At 39.7% G+C, this 18,449-nt stretch overlaps 1 protein-coding gene across 1 annotated transcript in view; it reads right to left on the reverse strand.

Annotated features, from left to right (window-relative positions):
• The window catches only part of med1 (mediator complex subunit 1), a 51,684-nt gene that overhangs the window by 15,462 nt on the left and 17,773 nt on the right, over positions 1–18,449 (reverse strand). The window contains exons 8-14 of the mRNA XM_072561381.1: positions 15,361–15,435; positions 13,083–13,156; positions 11,403–11,492; positions 10,451–10,565; positions 8,154–8,278; positions 6,790–6,911; positions 5,725–5,926 (exon numbers count right to left, since the gene is read on the reverse strand). Of these exons, the coding sequence (XP_072417482.1) occupies positions 5,725–5,926; positions 6,790–6,911; positions 8,154–8,278; positions 10,451–10,565; positions 11,403–11,492; positions 13,083–13,156; positions 15,361–15,435 (803 nt within the window). The remainder of the gene's footprint in view (positions 1–5,724; positions 5,927–6,789; positions 6,912–8,153; positions 8,279–10,450; positions 10,566–11,402; positions 11,493–13,082; positions 13,157–15,360; positions 15,436–18,449) is intronic.

The raw sequence follows: 18,449 nt of genomic DNA on the forward strand, positions 1-18,449 counted from the left end.
GAAGGTTGAAAGTTGGAAGATGTTAGTGTGTGTGAGAGAGAGAAAACATGCTACGTAAATTTAATTCACAGACTGAAGAGTTCAAGGGACACAAAGAGAGAGAGAGACAGACAGATGGGATGGAAGCTGGTGGAAAGATTAACCCTTTAAGGCCTGATTTGAGTGTGCACTGGATTGTCATGATTGAATGTTTGTATGTTGTCCTCTGGAGCTCAAGATCCAGAAATGTTATGAAGTTAATTTGCATTCTGGGAATTTAAGATGATTTTAAAAGAAAAGCCATTTTGTAAGACAATGGTACTGGCCATGTTAGCTGAGCGAGATGATCCCATGACCTTTTCCACATAGTTTAAACTAGTCTCTCGTTATGATGCACTAGCCAAAGCAATTGACCATCTGGCCTGGCTTGATCCAGGATTCCCACTTTGATGTCCATGTAGCTTAATTAGTCAAGCATACACAGACCTGTCAATGAGTTTCATTTCCTCTACAAACTTTTGCCATTTTATTGCTGCTTATCAGATTAAGGACATGTGGCGTTTTTGTAATTTTAATACCAAATTCTGTATAAAGACAGCTTTTTTGCAACAATCAGGGGAGTAACCTGGTAAAGCACTTAGGGGTAAGAGCTGGCACCCCTACTCTGCTAATGATTTTAAAACCTTAGCTCAAGCCTGGCTTGTAGGTATCTATGTTATAGTGTAACATTGATGCCATTGGTAAATAAAGCTAACAATTTAAATTAAACTGTCCATAAGAGTTTTATATTCCAGACAACCACAGGGTACGATCTCCAGGACGAACCAGGAGAGGCTTACGGGTCGAGTTCATCAGTGATTCCCTGAGCCGTCTCAAATCAGTACTTTGGCAGTAGCCCAAGCTAGGATATTATCCGGATCTTGCTGCATTTGAACATGGCCAGATTCAGAATCTGAGCAGTTGAGAATGGAGCTGAACATTGTCAATGATTAGACAAACAGCCCCATTTCTGACCTTATGATGGAGAGGAGGTCATTGATGAAGCAACTGAAGATGGTTGGGCGAAGGACACTATCTTGAGGAACTCCTGCAGAGATGTCCTGGAGCCTAGATGATTCACTTCCAACAACCACAACCACCTTCCTAAATGCCAGATATGATTCCAACCAAGAGAGTTTGCCCCCGATACCAGTTTTGCTAGGGCTCCTTGATGCCACATTCAGTCAAATGTGGTCTTCTTGGCTGTCGCTCTCCCCTTACCTCTGGAATTCAGCTCTTTTGTCCATATTTGAACAAAGGCTGCAATGAGGTCAGGAGCTGAGTGACTCTGAGAGCACTCTTGATGACACCATCCATCACTTTACTGATGATTGACTGTAGACTGATGGGGCGGTAATTGGCTGTTGGATCTGCCCTGCTTCTTTTTATGTACAGGACATACCTGGGTGATTTTCCACATTGTCTGGTATCTGCCAGCATTGTGGCCGTACTGGTACAGCTTGGCTGGTGGAACACCAGGTTCTGGAGCACAAATTGCCAGTACTATTGCCGAATGTTGTCAGGGTCCATAGCCCTGCATTAACATGTGCCTAGATTGATGCCAGGTGACCTGTCGGGTTTCATTTCTTCTTTAAGACTTTGCAGTGACTGATACAACTGAGTGCTTGCTCGACCACTTCAAAGGACAGTTGAGAGTCAACCACATTGCTGTGGGTCTGAAGTCACACGTAGGCCAATCAGGCTAAGACTGCAGCAATTGACAATGGTTTCATGTTTCTCAGTAGATTCTTAATTCCAGATTTTTAAAAATTGAATTCAAATTTTGTTGCGGCAGGATTTGAATCCTGGTCCCCAGAACATTATCTGAGTTTCTGGATTAAAAGTTGAGTGATAATACGAAAGGGCCATCGCAGGTTACGACACAGAAACAGGTCATTTCGGTCCATCATGTCTGCACTGGCTCTTCAAACAAGCATCATTACCAATGTCCTGCCTCTTCCCACATCCTTGCACCTCATTTATATCCAAATAATCACCCAATGCCCTCCCAAACGTCGCAATTGAACCTGCATCACAACCATTTCCAGGTAGTGCCTTCCAAACCCTAACTGCTCAAAACATGAAAATTTTCTTTCTCACATCACCCTTACTTCACTTGCAAATCATGTTAAACCTACGCCCTCTTGATCGTTCTCATTTCACAAGCCGGAACAGTGTCTTCCTACCTACGCTATAAGGTACATTAAAGATTTTGAAAACCTTTACCAAATCTCCTCTCAGACGTCTTCTCTCCAAGGAGAACAGACCCAACTTTTTCAATTTATCCTCATTACTAAAGTTTCTCATTCCTGGAACCAATCTTGTAAATCCCTTTTACACTCTCTCCTGGACTAGAAGAATTTGAAATCATCCCAGCCAATGCACAAATACTGACAGCATTTGCATATTGCAGATGCATACTCTCAATAGAGATCCTGTTAAGGTTGACTGTTGTAATATAAGCTCTCTGTGCATATGCAGGCTTCAACACCCTTCATTGGCATGAGGAACATACATTCTGTTCATTGCACATCCTTAATTGTTATTGAAGTCCCTTTTTGAACTGGTGCAATCTTTGAGGTTTTAAGTAAACTCACAACATTTCCAGAAAGGGAGTTTCAGAATTTTGATCCAGCAATAGTAAAGAAAGACGAACATGCTAAGTCAGGATGGCTTCTGGCTTGGAAGGGGACTTGCAGATGATGGTGTTCCCATGTATCTAATGCCTTTGCCTGTCTAAGTGGCAGCAGTTGTGGATTTGAAAGTAGCACCATTAGCGTCGTTTTATTCAGGTATTGCAGCATATTTTTGAAGATGGTATTCATTGCTGCCACAGTGTGTCAGAAATGGAGGTATTGAATGTTATTGGTGGTGGACTGGGTGCCAATCAATTGGGCTAAATGGTGTCAAACTTTGAGTGTCATTGGTGGTGCACCCATCCAAGAAAGTAGAGAGTACTCCATTACACAGCCAACTTGTGCCTTACAAAGGCACTGGAGAGTCAGAAGATGATTTATGTGTAGTCAAGTACCAAGTTTCTGACCTGCTCTTGTAGCACCAGTATGTATACACATATTCAATTTATGGTCAGTGGCAACCCCCATAATGTTGACATAGTATCGGGAGATTTAACGATGGCCATGCCGTTGAATATCAAGGGGTGATATTGAGGTTCTATTACTGAGATTGTAATTGCTTGGCACTTGTGTGGCACAAATATTACATGGTCAAGGTGAAAGATAATATTCTAAGGAAACCAGAAGGCACCAGAGCCAGTCAGTGCACATGCATTATACCATAAACCATTCATACTCATGACCACAGTAACTAGCTCTCTAAGCTCCAAACCAGCATGAATCCAGTTGCAAGTTGATATCACCTTCTGGAAGGAGGTCGGCAACCAACCAACAACTCAGGCAACACATCGTTGAGAAAAACAAAGCTGATTCTGTATGTTTAAGTGAGATGGAGTGGGTGTGTGGAAAGGCGGGAATAAAAGTAAGCCACTAGTGTCTATATTACCCAACAGTACAACAGTGAGTACCACTGAACAAGGCTGGGTGGCTTAATCAGTTTGTTGCCTCTGGGTTTATTTTGATAATTTTTTCCCCACGAAGCCCTTCGTGAATGGACAGCAGATACTTATAAACTTTCATTAAAATTTCATTACACCCCCCCTGCACATCCTTTTAATTTTGCAGACATTTAAGGGTATGCTCAAATTACTTTGCCTTCACCTTCTCAGGGCCCTATTCTCTCCCTAGTTACCCTTTTGTCCTTAATATGTTTGTAAAAACCCTTTGGATTCTTCTTAATTCTATTTGCCAAAGCTATCTCATGTCCCCTTTTTGTCCTCCTGATTTCTCTCTTAAGTATACTCCTACTTCCTTTATACTCTAAGGATTCACTCAATCTATCCTGTCTATATCGGACATATGCTTCCTTCTTTTTCTTAACCAAACCCTCAATTTCTTTAGTCATCCAGCATTCCCTCTAGCTACCAGCCTTTCCTTTCACCCTGAAAGGAATATACTTTCTCTGGACTCTTGTTATCTCATTTCTGAAGGCTTCACATTTTCCAGCTGTCCCTTTACCTGCGTACATCTGCCCCCAATCAGCTTTCGAAAGTTCTTGCCTAAGACTGTCAAAATTGGCCTTTCTCCAATTTAGAACTTCAACTTTTAGATCTGGTCTATCCTTTTCCATCACGATTTTAAAACTAATAGAATTATGGTCGCTGGCCCCAAAGTGCTGCCCACTGACATCTCAGTCACCTGTCCTGCCTTATTTCCCAAGAGGTCGTCAGGTTTTGCACCTTCTCCAGTGGGTACATCCACATACTGAATCAGAAAATTGTCTTCTACTCACTTAAGGAATTCCTCTCCATCTAAACCTTTAACACTACGGCAGTCCCAGTCTATGTTTGGAAAGTTAAAATCCCCTACCATAACTACCCTATTATTCTTACAGATAGCTGGGATCTCCTTACAGGATCTGGACCAGATGGGCCAATGGACTGAGAAGTAGCAGATGGAGTTTAATTCAGGTAAATGTGAGGTGCTGCATTTTGGGAAAGCAAATCTTAGCAGGACTTATACACTTAATGGTAAGGTCCTAGGGAGTGTTGCTGAACAAAGAGACCTTGGAGTGCAGGTTCATAGCTCCTTGAAAGTGGAGTCGCAGGTAGATAGGATCGCGAAGGCGGAGTTTGGTATGCTTTCCTTTATTGGTCAGAGTATTGAGTACAGGAGTTGGGAGGTCATGTTGCGGCTGTACAGGACATTGGTTAGGCCACTGTTGGAATATTGCATACAATTCCGGTCTCCTTCCCATCGGAAAGATGTTGTGAAACTTAAAAGGGCTCAGAAAAACTTTACAAGGATGTTGTCAGGGTTGGAGGATTTGAGCTACAGGGAGAGGCTGAACAGGCTGGGGCTGTTTTCCCTGGAGTGTCGGAGGCTATGGGGTGACCGTATAGAGGTTTACAAAATTATGAGGGGCATGGATAGGATAAATAGACAAAGTATTTTCCCTGGGGTTGGGGAGTCCAGAACTAGAGGTCATAGGTTTAGGGTGAAAGGGGAAAGATATAAAAGAGATCTCAGGCGCAACGTTTTCACGCAGAGGGTGGTACATGTATGGAATAAGCTGCCAGAGGAAGTGGTGGAGGCTGGTACAATTGTAACATGTAATAGGCATTTGGATGGGTATATGAATAGGAAGGGTTTGGAGGGATATGGGCCGGGTGCTGGCAGGTGGGACTAGATTGGGTTGGGATATCTGGTCAACATGGATGGGTTGGACCGAAGGGTCTGTTTCCACGCTGTAAAGCTCTGTGACTCTGTGACTCTATGACACTCAGCATGACATTAAACAAAAACTGACTGTGATTAAATGGTAGGGGAAGCCCAAAATAAATGAGGGAGATTAATCATTGAGTGTTGCCAATGCTGAACAGAGAATTCATCAATGTCAAAACAAATCCTTTCAGCTGTCTTTTCAAGGACATAATAAGTCACAAGGAAGTTGCATGTTTGCTTTCTCGTAGAAACAATTTCAACAACTCATTATGAGATATAACAAGCTTCTGTTGCTCCACAAGGGAGTACAATCCGAGAATCTGAGCATATCCAACTCACAAACAGGTAAATGTAAAACCCCAGCATGCAAACCAAGTAGATTCTTGCAAAGAAAACCTCCTCATACCTTCCTTTAGCACAGTCCTTTTCACACAGCTCCCAATCAGTGTGTTGTAGGCCACTTGATGTCGGATAAGTTCCAGGATTTGTGGCACCTGGCCTGGATGTCTGAAAGGGATTTTATGAAGCAGTGTCCCCTGCAGGGACCTTCCATCGTGGATTGGGGCATCCTTGTTCAGAAAGTAGCAATGCTGCTGGCCTGGTAAAGACTGGCAAAACATCAAGGGTTTAGTTTAATTAAATATTACACGTACTTTTATGAAATAGAGGCTTACAGATAAGCTTCAAGTTAGCCTGCAGTTTACATTTATCATTGATGTTGTTGACAGGAGGATCTTTGTCAAACCCGCAAAGCTTACTTTTATTCCCCCGTCCACCCACCCACTCCATGTCACTTACACATACAGAATGGGCTTTGTTTTTAAGGTGACGAGGACTCATGGCAGAGGCAAGGAGTGATCTGGACACTTGTTTTTCTTTTGGCTGTTTCTTTTATTTCTGCTTTTAGCCCTGTCTTTTGTACACTAAATGGTGGCAGGCAATGACAACTTTGTACACTTTTCTTGGTACTCAAGTAGACATGACAATAAAATCTAAATCTAAAGAAATCAATCAAATGAATAAGTGAGAGATTGTATGTCTGCCATATGAATATTGACATAGTACAGGAATATTTACTTCAAGACATATAACCTCACTTTGCTCTCCATTTGCCATAAAAATGAGTCCTGCTACAGTTTTATTACATTTAAGAGACATCTTTCACAAGTCAATGATGATGGTGATAATGAACAGATTACTTAATTGCGAAAGAGATCACATGAAGTCCAATCCTGTCCTCAGCCAATGTCCACTTAAGTGCACTCTGCAAGAAATATGTATGAGTAGCAAATATGAATATTCTGCCTAATGTTTCCACACCTAGCCTAAGGGTAGTGAGGCGAACAGCACCCTATCTAAGGTCAGTGAACTCAGCATTCAAAACACAAGTCAGCTAATAACTAAAATCAATCATAATGTTTCAAAGGAATAGCATTATATGTTTATAAACTTCAATATTTCAATCACTCACAGCATAAAACCGCATGTTGTGTTTCAAAGTTGATGAGATGCCATCCTTCCCTGAGAGTACAAATTGCGTGATCAATTCATAGAGTGGAACTGGAGTGGCAGGAGGATCAAAGAGTGGGATACCTATCCAAATATACACAGATGATAAATGTCACGAATAGAAGGTGAAAAATCATTATGAGACACAAGTCAACTTTTAATTGTTCAGTTTAGACTATGCACTAGTCTGTTGCTTTCTGAGCTAAAAACATTGAAAATTGTATTTACTAAACACCCTTTTAAAACCAAGAAGCTAGTTACAGATTTAGCTCATGGTTTACAGGTTACTATAATCTGTAATACATTTCTGCCAATAAACTGCAACAAAAACGAGTACTTTATTCCATCACAGTGACTACTTTCACTACTAGGTGGCATCAGTGAGCTTTTTTAAAATTTCACAGGACATTACTAAAGGCCTAAGATCTCAAATTCTATTCTGAAAACTATTTAAACTCCGACCACCATTTACACTGAATTCAAAAATGCCCACTTTCTCTCAGAAATGTAAATCATAGAGGATGCGCTTGTGTAGGGGTCTGTGTGTGCGTATGATCGCATCTGTGTTGGTGAGACAAAGTGTGTGGGAGTTGAGCGATGAATCTGTGAGGTCATCTGCTCCCAATCCAATTTTGCATAATGTCACCAAATATAGATTAGGTGCAGGAATCCCAGATGATTTCATTTAAAAAAAATACTTAATCTATGAACACGAAGTTCAATTATTATTCCCAAACTGAGATCAAAAAACTCAGCACAGAACTGAGAGTCACCTAAGCAGTGCTTCGACAGTTCCTGAATATTCTAACTTTGAAATCCTGGTTGTTTTCAGAGAATGGTTGTTTGAAGGCTATCATTACATACAGGACACACATTCTGCCCTCGTCCTTAGCTTTGGAATTATTTCTCAAGGTCTCTCCTCCATTCAGAAGCTCCATAAAACCTACCCATTGTCAGTTGGCCTACTATCTCCTAATGTGGCGCAGTGTCACATTTTGACTGATAATATTTGTTGGGTGTTTTGTGATAGTTCCACGTGTGTGAAAGACACTGCAAGTTATTGTTGGAATAGAAAAGTTGCTGCAACATCAGAAAATCATAAATGATATGCACATCATGCACTGAGTTTATAACTAATCTATGAATTGATTAAACTAAGACACCACAATGAAACTCGAAAAACACGATACTGTGCTGGCTGTAGAATTCTGATCAATGATAGTAGGAAGTACTTCAACTTCACGGGCTCAATCCTGATAATCTCACCAAACAGGACCAAAACTCTAATGGCACGATTTCTCTCAGAAATGGTGTCCATAAACTAACCTAAAAAGTTCTGAAGTTTCTGAATGCAGAACGCTGATACAGGAATTGGCCTTGGAAATTTTAGGAAGAAGCAGGCTGGAAGGTCCACACTGTTTGCGTTTGTCACAGAAGAGAAGGAAGGAGTGCTAGAAGAGGAAAAATGAGGCAAGGTTACCACACAGCTATCCAACAGTCAGGACACGATAAAGCATTTTGGCATCTCTTCAGGGCGTAAGCCTCAATGCAAACTCTCTTTTTTTAAATGATGCCATAGCATTACACAGAATAAAATAAGGAGTTTTGGAAAAATGAATCTTATGACTGGGTTTTGTCATAGTTTGACTAGACATTAAATAAGGAATTTCCTCCACGTGTGACTAATGAGCTACTGATAGTTAAAAGAAAACAAGATCATAACTGATCAAAGCCTTGCCATAATTTTTTGATGCTAATTATTGATCATTAAAAAGTGTTTGGTTGTGGAAGACAGGACCCAATTTACTATTATTTGATGGCACTGTGGTTTCTTGTTGTCTAGAGGAATTAAGGGCTACGGGGAGAACGCTGGTAAGTGGAGCTGAAATGCGCATCAGCCATGATTGAATGGCGGAGTGGACTCGATGGGCCGAATGGCCTTACTTCCACTCCTATGTCTTATGGTCTTATGGAAACAGGCGAGTGCATTTTTTCAGCTGATATAAGCAAAGGCTAAAGGACTTGGCTATAGGCTTCTCCCTATATTTAGGAAATGGTAGACATACCATTTGGAGAGCCAATTAAAAAATTATTTCTGTCCTAAATTAAATAAAGCAGCATGCAAACCATTTGGAATAGAAACCATCCTACAATGCCAAAGCATATGACAGAAAATTATTCAAATATTAGCAATATAAACAGAGGGGGGGAAAAAATCATGGCTCATAAAAACGGCTTATAGATGGATTGTTACTGAGAAGCTGCAACATTACCAGCACGTGCAGACCACCTCCCCACCCCCACAACCCACCAAACATTGCTTGGGGAATAGCTAATGAAACACTTTTCCCGTAGCTGTGGCTACAATTACACTTCAAGTTTAGTATCAATCTGAATGGGTTTTATGTTTGTGCCAAAGTCAAAATACATTATATAAATTAGAGTTAAGGGCCCAACATCCAGCCAGTCCCATTCCCTCACTCTATCCATACAGCACTGCAAATTTATTTCTCTGAAGTTCCTATTCAATTTCCTTTAGAAACCAGTGATTATTATTTCTCCCAACCTCATAAGCAACATGCTCCAGAGCTTTATCACTTGCTGCATTTAAAAAAAAACGTTCTTCAGATCCCCTCTGTATCTGTATCTCATATCTAATGAAAATAGCTTTTCTTTACCTACCTTATCTAAATCTGTCATAATCCTGTACACTGCTTCCAAATCTCCCCATAACCTCCTTTACTCTAAGGAGAATCATCTAAGCTTCTCCAAACTAATCATGCAGCTAAAATCCCTCTCACATGATCATTCTCAAGAACCCTCACATCCTTCTCAAAGAGTTTTGTCCAGACCTGGATGTATTACTCTAACTGTGGCCAAATCAGAGCTTTTTAAAGGTTCAGAATAACTCCCTGCTTTTGTATTCAACAATTTTATTTCTGAAGCCCAAGATCTGAAATGCTCTGTTAATCACTCTCACAACATGGCCTAGCACAGGGGTGGGGAACTTGGCCTTAAGGCCACATGCGACCTTCTAGACCATTGTGTGCGGCCTTTTGAATGAATCCAAATTTTGCAGAACAAATCTTTCATTTTTTATTGATATGTTTTATTCGTCCATTATTATTTTTATTTTAATCTTAAAATGAATGTATTTAAAATACCAGAGAGTTAACTTTTTTTTGTTAGTCAGTACATAATAGTTTAGAATTTTACAAAATAATGTGAATTGTGAAGAATATATAATTGAAGTTTCTTGGATGTGGCCTTGTTAGATTACAACTAACATAATGTGGCCTTCCAACATGAAAAGGTTCCCCACCTCTGGCCTAGCATTTTCAAGGTGCTGGTTTGGCTTTGATTCCAGATTCAAGTTGCACCAACACAATGCAGTGCTGCTGCAAAGCCGAACAGTTTTGTACCAGTCTGTAATGGAGTAACCGCATCTTGGTAAGGTCAATTATTAGCCTATGTGAGGACCATTGTCAACCACTGCATTACTTTGTTAAGAAAGTATCTTTTAACACTATACTTAAGACAATTATTTCCAAACTGCAGTACTAAACAAGTAACAATTATTTTTAGCCAAAGATCCCCCATTCATCAGCAACAAGTTTTCTTACCCTTTGTTGTCTGTGGGATGAGAACCAGTGATCAGGGGGGCTATCGGCAGTTTACACATTGCCGTGGTGGGTCCCTCAATTGTTACAAACACATTCATACCCAAGGAACGGGGAACTGCACAGGAGGAATAAAAATGATTAGTTTTCAAACTACATCAAAACAAAGCATAAAAAAAACAAACTTTGTTAAATAAAAAAGACAGCATTACACAAAATTACAAATAGGTCTGATGGAGAATAGGAACAGTTGAGCTTCCAAGGTTGAGGCAGTTCATTCAACTCACCAAACTTATTTACCAGTGTAAAAGGATAAAGTTTCTTAAACTGTTTTCTGGAGTCTGCAGTTTCAGTCATACAGTATTGTATTTTCTCTTTATGATCTATCGTGTTATGACTGTCAACATGTTGCTTTTGATGAGTTTACAGGAATTAGGAAGTCTTACCAAAATTACATTGACAGATGACTGACTTAGACTCAAGAGTGTTGTGCTGGAAAAGCACAGCAGGTCAGGCAGCATCCGAGGAGCAGGAGAATCAATATTTCAGGCAAAAGCCCTTCATCAGAAATGTCATTCCTGATGAAGGGCTTTTGCCAAAACGTCAATTTTCCTGCTCCTCGGATGCTGCTTGACCTGCTGTGCTTTTCCATCACCACACTCTTGACCCTAATCTCCAGCATCTGCAGTACTCACTTTCACCTAGATAACCGACTTAGGACTGCCACAGAAAGTCAGCTAAACATGGGCTGAACTAAGTCAAGTAATAATGATATGAACAAAACGTCTTTCACCTTCAATACCCTCAGAAGCTGATAAATTCGATTCAAAATGATACCAGGGAAAACAATACACCTTTAGTTTTGCAGTTTCCCAGAACCTGGACATTTCTCATTATATTCTTAATATCACCCTCTAATGAGCTTCTGACAACAAATGGAATGCTGGCAACACACCGTTACTTTCATTAAGGTTCATAGGAGAACCAGTTCCCTCTTCAAACAGGTCATAAGGAGAGATGTAGTACTTTAAGTTCATCAAGTGTCCTGCAAAATCAAAGATACATAGACTTAAGACAAAGCCACCACTAAATAAAGCAACAGAAAAAAAACTAGAAGCATTAGACATAAAGATCAATTGCCAGCTGAAATGGAAAGACAGATTAATGCTTTGTGTAGAAAGCTTTATCAATTTTCATGAAGGATTTCATTAGAGTGTTAACCAATTCTCACTGTCTAAACTAACATAAAGATACTGTGTGAGATATTGCTGCTGCTACTTTGGCCAATCACTAGTTTTTTAGGGAAAGTGTACTGAGGGGTGGGCAGGACAGAGTACCACTGTTGTAGCCAGTGCATTAGGGCAGGAGGGCTGCATTTTCAGCAAGACTTATAGCAAACAGTGTATTTTACACAACTCTTAACTGCAACGAGGTACTTGTTCACAATACAGGTTGTGAAATAGCCACTGAAATCCATGTACACAGTAAATACACACCGCACATACAACAATGGCATTGAATTGTCCTTTATTATCAACATATAAAGGTGGCAATGGAAAAAAAACTTAAATTCATCTCCTCAACACCCCTATGATTGCTGGAAAGATTAAAGTTTGTAATTCGCACAATTTGTTACTTGAGCCACTTCCCTTTGAATGACACCCTGGGTTCTGTGTGTGATATGGTTTAATGGGTGGCACGGTGGCACAGTGGTTAGCACTGCTGCCTCACAGCGCCAGAGACCCGGGTTCAATTCCTGCCTCAGGCGACTGACTGTGTGGAGTTTGCACGTTCTCCCCATGTCTGCGTGGGTTTCCTCCGGGTGCTCTGGCTCCCTCCCACAGTCCAAAGATGTGCAGGTCAGGTGAATTGGCCATGCTAAATTGTCCATAGTGTTAGGTAAGGGGTAAATGTAGCGTTATGGGTGGGTTGTGCTTCAGCGGGTCAGTGTGGACTTGTTGGGCTGAAGGGCCTGTTTCCACACTGTAAAGTAATCTAATCTAATCTAATATAGCCAGACATAAACTAATTGCAGTTAGTAAGCTGCATTGTTAACTGTAAACAATTTATTAACAGAAAAAAATGCTTAAAATATGTTAATTTACAGATTCTGCCTCAAATATGTACATTATTCCATTCAAGAGGTGAGCATTTTTAACTACCTAAAGTGCTCCCCCTAGTGGTGGCATTGGCCCCAAACACAGCTGACAGTAAATGGAACAAACAGTCTGTATGAATTACAGCAAACAATAGCTATGACAGGAACTCCAGTAATTATCCCAATATAAATGGTGTTTTCTGCAGTAAAATGTTGTCAATTTATCTACTTACATACACAAATTGCATGTGCAAAATCAGTCCCACACACTTACATGTGCCTGACACAATGGTGTCCCAACCACATTCATCCTGACAAGATGTAATGGTGTTACTATATGTTATCCAGGTAAAGGTGAAAGTAACACTGGAAATATTGCTAACTGTTGTGAAACTACCTGGAGCTTCACAAACCTGTGCAGTCTAATTGTGTTGTTATTATTTCAGGGGTGCAACAATTAATATTGGTGCCCAGGCCAAGCTCATTGTCGAGACACTGTCTATAAAATGCAACGGTCAAACAATGAAAGAAACATACCACCGCTCCTTGGGGTAAGGTAACCAACACTTCCTTGAAGTATTGTATCAAGGTTACTTGCATTTGTTGCTAACCTGTAATAATATGAAGAATAAAAAAAAGTATTAATAAAAGCAATATTGTAAAATAGCATGTCTCTAATTAGTCATCTCACAATAATACTGAATTTCTAATACATCTAAATGGCCAACTCCCAATTGGTGCATGTGTAATTAAACGGATTTCTGTTTAGATGCCGACTGAGTAAGAAGCTAAATACGCTTGCCGCTTGTTTTATGAGGAAATTGACTACTAACATGTTGAATTGATGCACTGCAGCAGGCAAGAGATTTTAATCTGAAGGACATTATGAGTTTGCAGTGACCTATTCAACTGAGGACCTAGCTCCTGACTGTCTGAAAATTCATGCTTATGTCAAAAGCATAAATTCCTGTGAGGAAAACTAATTTAAACATAAAAAAAACCCAAAGAATGGGTTCATTTAGGTATGTGATAAAGAGGTCCTCAATAAATGAAATAAAACACGTTGAAATATTTCAGTTGCTAGACCACAACTAGATGCTGTGTGGTGATTAGTTGCTGCTACCAAACATATTTTTTGACAGGGCTGATGTCACCTTTAGTCTTGTTCCTTAATTCCAGTTCACCTCTAAGTGACTTTTAAAAAATTTACCCCACCCGTTGCAATATATTTTGTATCAAGTATCGAATATGGTATGCTGATCGCCACAAATTTGATTGGCAAAGTCCTAGTGGACAAACACAAGTCTGTAAATGTTGAACTGGGATGTTATAACGGGCTTCTGGAAATAGGCAGAGGTGAGAATGGAGAAATTAACCAGGTTCCCATTCCAATCCAGTGACCCCATTAGAAAATTAGATTAATTACAGTGTGGAAACAGGCCCTTCGGCCCAACAGGTCCACACCGCCCCGCCGAAGCGCAACCCACCCATACCCCTACCTTTACCCCTTACCTCACACTACGGGCAATTTAGCATGGCCAATTCACCTGACCTGCACATCTTTGGACTGTGGGAGGAAACCGGAGCACCCGGAGGAAACCCACGCAGACACGGGGAGAACGTGCAAACTCCACACAGTTAGTCGCCTGAGGCGGGAATTGAACCCGGATCTCTGGCGCTGTGAGGCAACAGTGCTAACCACTGTGCCACCGTGCCGCCCACTAATGCATGGGCATTTTCATTGGACTGGAGTGTGATGCCTCTTTGATAGGTTAGCCTGGCAAAGAATTGTGGTTAAGGAAACACAAGCCACCTGGTAATCTGTGGAATGATCCCTCAGCTCAGGTCATTAACCATCATGAAAGGAGGGAGAAAGCTTTACATTTGGGATGGGTTTCAAACATGAGCAAGAAATTTGAACTTTAACCACAACACAGCATAAGTCTCTGGAATCAGTTCATAACCTTTATAAGAGCCGTGTCTGAAAGGGAGCTCATTCATTTTTATTTTTTAACCTGATCAACTACACACACTTGACTCACAACCGAACATCACTAAGAACAAAAAGGAAACATCAATACAACATAAGCGTGAAATAGACAGACACTTAAGACTCTTCTAAAATTAGCTGAATCAAGAGACACTACTCATTTCACTTCATTTCAGCAGCAAGTCTAGAGGTTTGGGTGCCTGAGTTTGCACAAAATCAAACCCACATGTTTTTCAACACTTCTCATGGCAAGCCACTGGACTTGCAGAGTTATTTTCAGTGATCTTACCTCCTGTTTTAAGTTATTGTAATCCAACTTTGACACAAACCAATCTCAACAATGGAAAACCAAAAAATGTGCTCCATAAATAAGTTCACCTAGTATATCCATTGCTTCCTGTCCCACTGAACATATTTATTCCTATCTTGACTTGACTTTTCTTCCCCTTTTATAGTTTCTTCTGAAGGAAGATCAGGACTCTTCTGATGCCATATTGCACTTAAACAGTTTCCTGCTCCCAGATGCACTACCTTCCAAGGACTCTACACCTCCACCCCTCATTAGTCATTTTCTTCAATGAATGGAAACCCAACCAGTCTTCATCCACCACTTTCCTGTTCTATCTGGTGCACTTCACTTTTATGCTGGACAACTTCCATTGTTTTCCCCAATAAAAAAGAATTCTGATGAAAGGTCATCAACCTGAAAGGTTAACTGTGTCTCTGCAGAAATGCTGCCAGACCAGGTAGGTTTTTTCAGCCTTTTTTGGTTCTTACTTCTAATCTCAACAATTACTGCCCCAGACCAGAAGAGTGTAGATTTACCTGAACATATGTGCCATCTTAGAAAGATCAAGCTCCAGGGACTGTAGGGCCAGGTACATCTTAGTTTTCAATTTACTGCAAGAAACAAAAAGAAACTAAGAATCTAACATACCACCGATTATCCACTTTCTTGTAAATTCTGAAAAATCTCCAGTAAGTCAGGAGAATAACAATAAGAGCATGCTTATCAGGGAAGAACTACTTCTTTATTGCTATTGTTATGATCCTAGCTGATGTATTACCACATAGGTCAGACCTCAGACCGAACACGATTCTTGTTTTTTGTTTTGGCTTTACCCAAAAGTGGCCTCTCATTGAAACATAACACACAATTCTGCAAATTTTGCTTAAACAGTAAAATGGAAGTTTATTACAAAAGAAATGAAGATACAATAATTTAAACTTTCTACTTGTGAGTTCAAATACTTTTAACCAGAGTAAAAATATAACCCCATTAATCTCAAAACACATTTATAAACTGAAAAAGAAACAAGTTTTTGTACAGCACCAGAAACACACACACGATATCCCAAATATCACATATCATACTCACACAAGTGTTGCTCTATTTAACACCTTGGTAGGTTTAAGTCACTCACGATTCAACTTTTAAACTACCCTTTCCCTGCTTAATCTTCCTCAGATTTAAGTGACCTCTTCAGGGTTTAATCCCAACAGTCCTGGTCTAAGACTATCATCAGCTCTTTACTCTAAGATAAAGATAGTTCACTACATATCCTTTCCTATTCAAGAGCACTTGTCTGCCTAACTATCATACTCTAAAGGTTTCATAGGGCTGTCCCACTAACAGTGAAAAGTAAAAGTCTCTTTCTCTCAGTGTTTCCCTTAAGCTTAAAAAAAAGTTCCAGAACATATCAACAAACTTTGATGCCCTATTATTTACCATACTGGACTGCAAAATAATCTGAAATAAGTAACAATCTAAAATAAATACAAGTCCATTAGCAGTGTACAAAATCCATTAATTCTAAAGTTAGGGCTCAAAAACTGTTCTTAAAAGAAATCACTGCAGCTCTGAAATTGTGACAAGTTAATTAGTAACTTCAGACGTACAGAAAACTCAACAGTTATTAACTCAAAAACTAGTAATTCAAACTCACAACAAATAACATTTTAAAAATATACACATCAGTCCCACAGTTTACATCACACTATCTTTATTTATTCATACATTTTGTGCTGCTTTGAGGGTGTCCTTGCATTCCACACAGATGACCTAAAATAATTATTTTTCTCAATGAACATCACAGATTTGTTTTCGAACTAACAAAACATTTAGAAATAAACAGAATTTCATAAAAGAAGCTCTGTCAATACCATCTCAGATGTAACGTCAAGATCTAATTTCTTTATTAATTACTGGTTAATATCCAGATTACACATACTACATAAATATAGTAATTACTATCTGCTGCTACCCAGGACAATTGAAATATAAAACTGACAAATTGCAACCCATTTTTAAAAATCAAACTACAGCAAAGGTAAAGGTTAATAAATTACGATACACTCTCTTCCTATGTCTACAATATGGAGCAAGACTCACAGGATTCATCATCTATAATGGACCTCCAAATGGGTATAGTGATTTGTAAATGTTGGAGGTCTCAGTGCCACAGGGATCGGCACTGAGACCTCAAATGTTGACAAATTATATGAATGAATAAGATGAAGAGATAGTAGATACGGTTGTCAAATTTGATGATGACATAAGAGGTGTAAGATGACATAAGATGCTACAAAAATAAGGTAAGTGAATGAGCCAGATTGTGGCAAATGGAGTATAGTATATGAAAATGTGAAATTGTTCTTTTTGGTAAGAATAAAAAAAAGCAGTGCTATCTAAATTGTGAGGGATTGCAGAAATGTAATGCAGAGGGTTTCGAGCATCCTTGTGCATGAATCAGAAAAGGTTAGCATGCAGATACAGCAAGTAACTCTGAATGCTAATACAATGTATGACATTGCAAAACTGAATACAAAGCAGGGAGGTTATATTTCACCTCTACAGGATACTGCTGAGACTGCATTTGAAGTGCTGCATACAGCATTAAAGAAGGATGCAAATGCATTCGAAATAATTCAGCGAATGTTTACCAGGCAAATAACTGGAAATTAGAGAGTTATCTTATGAGGAAAAGTTGAACAGGCTAGACTCGCATCTGGAGTTTGGAAGAGTAAGAGGCAACATAATTGAAACATACATGATCTAGAACAGTCTTAAAGGGTAGATGTGGAGAGGATGCTTTCTCTTGGGTGGGTGGGGAAGGGGAGAGTCTAGAATTAGGTAACACAATTGAAAATGGTGTCACCAACTTAAAACAGAGATTAGGTAAAATGTCTCTCTCAGAGGTCATTGGAACTCTTCTCAAAAATGTGTTGGATGCCAAGTCCTTGAATATTTTTTAAGGCAAAGCTAGATTAATCTTGCTAAGGAAGGGGATGAAAGACTATCAAGGACAAGCGTGATTGCAGATTTCAGGTTCCAAGCTGATCAGACATGATCTTAATAAATAGTGAAGCAGGTTGAAGAGGCTGAATGGAACACTTCCGCTCTTAACATACAGCAATCAACCAAAGTCCAGGGGTTGAGGAAGGAGCAATGATTATTAATTTGGTAAAAGGCAAACCAAATTAGTTGACTAACGTGGTTATTGTATCATTACTCCTCATGCAGACACTTCAATCCAATTGTTTTGTAATGAACAGTTAAAATCTATAACTACATGATATTTATTTTAGTATTTTAGTTCTTGCATTCATGTGCATTATAAAAAAAAAATCGCATGCAACAGTTTAGTAATAAAGTTAAATGGTATTGATTTTATAACCCAGCCACTCCATTTTTGGTCACACAGATGCTTTCACTCCATTAACCTCAGGAGAAGAAAGTGAACTAACTCCAACTCGCTTTATTTGCATGGTAGCAAAATACCCCTTCTCCGTTAAAGTCTGAAGTTGAAAAAGTATCCAAGTGTATGGACTCACTTTCTGGAAGCCTACACAAGATGCCTTCATGCCACAGGAGGACAAACTAACAGAAGATGCAAGATGGGAGGACCTCACCA

The sequence above is a fragment of the Chiloscyllium punctatum genome, chromosome 42 (genome assembly GCF_047496795.1).
Source record: "Chiloscyllium punctatum isolate Juve2018m chromosome 42, sChiPun1.3, whole genome shotgun sequence".
In the NCBI taxonomy this organism is placed as follows: Eukaryota; Metazoa; Chordata; class Chondrichthyes; order Orectolobiformes; family Hemiscylliidae; genus Chiloscyllium; species Chiloscyllium punctatum.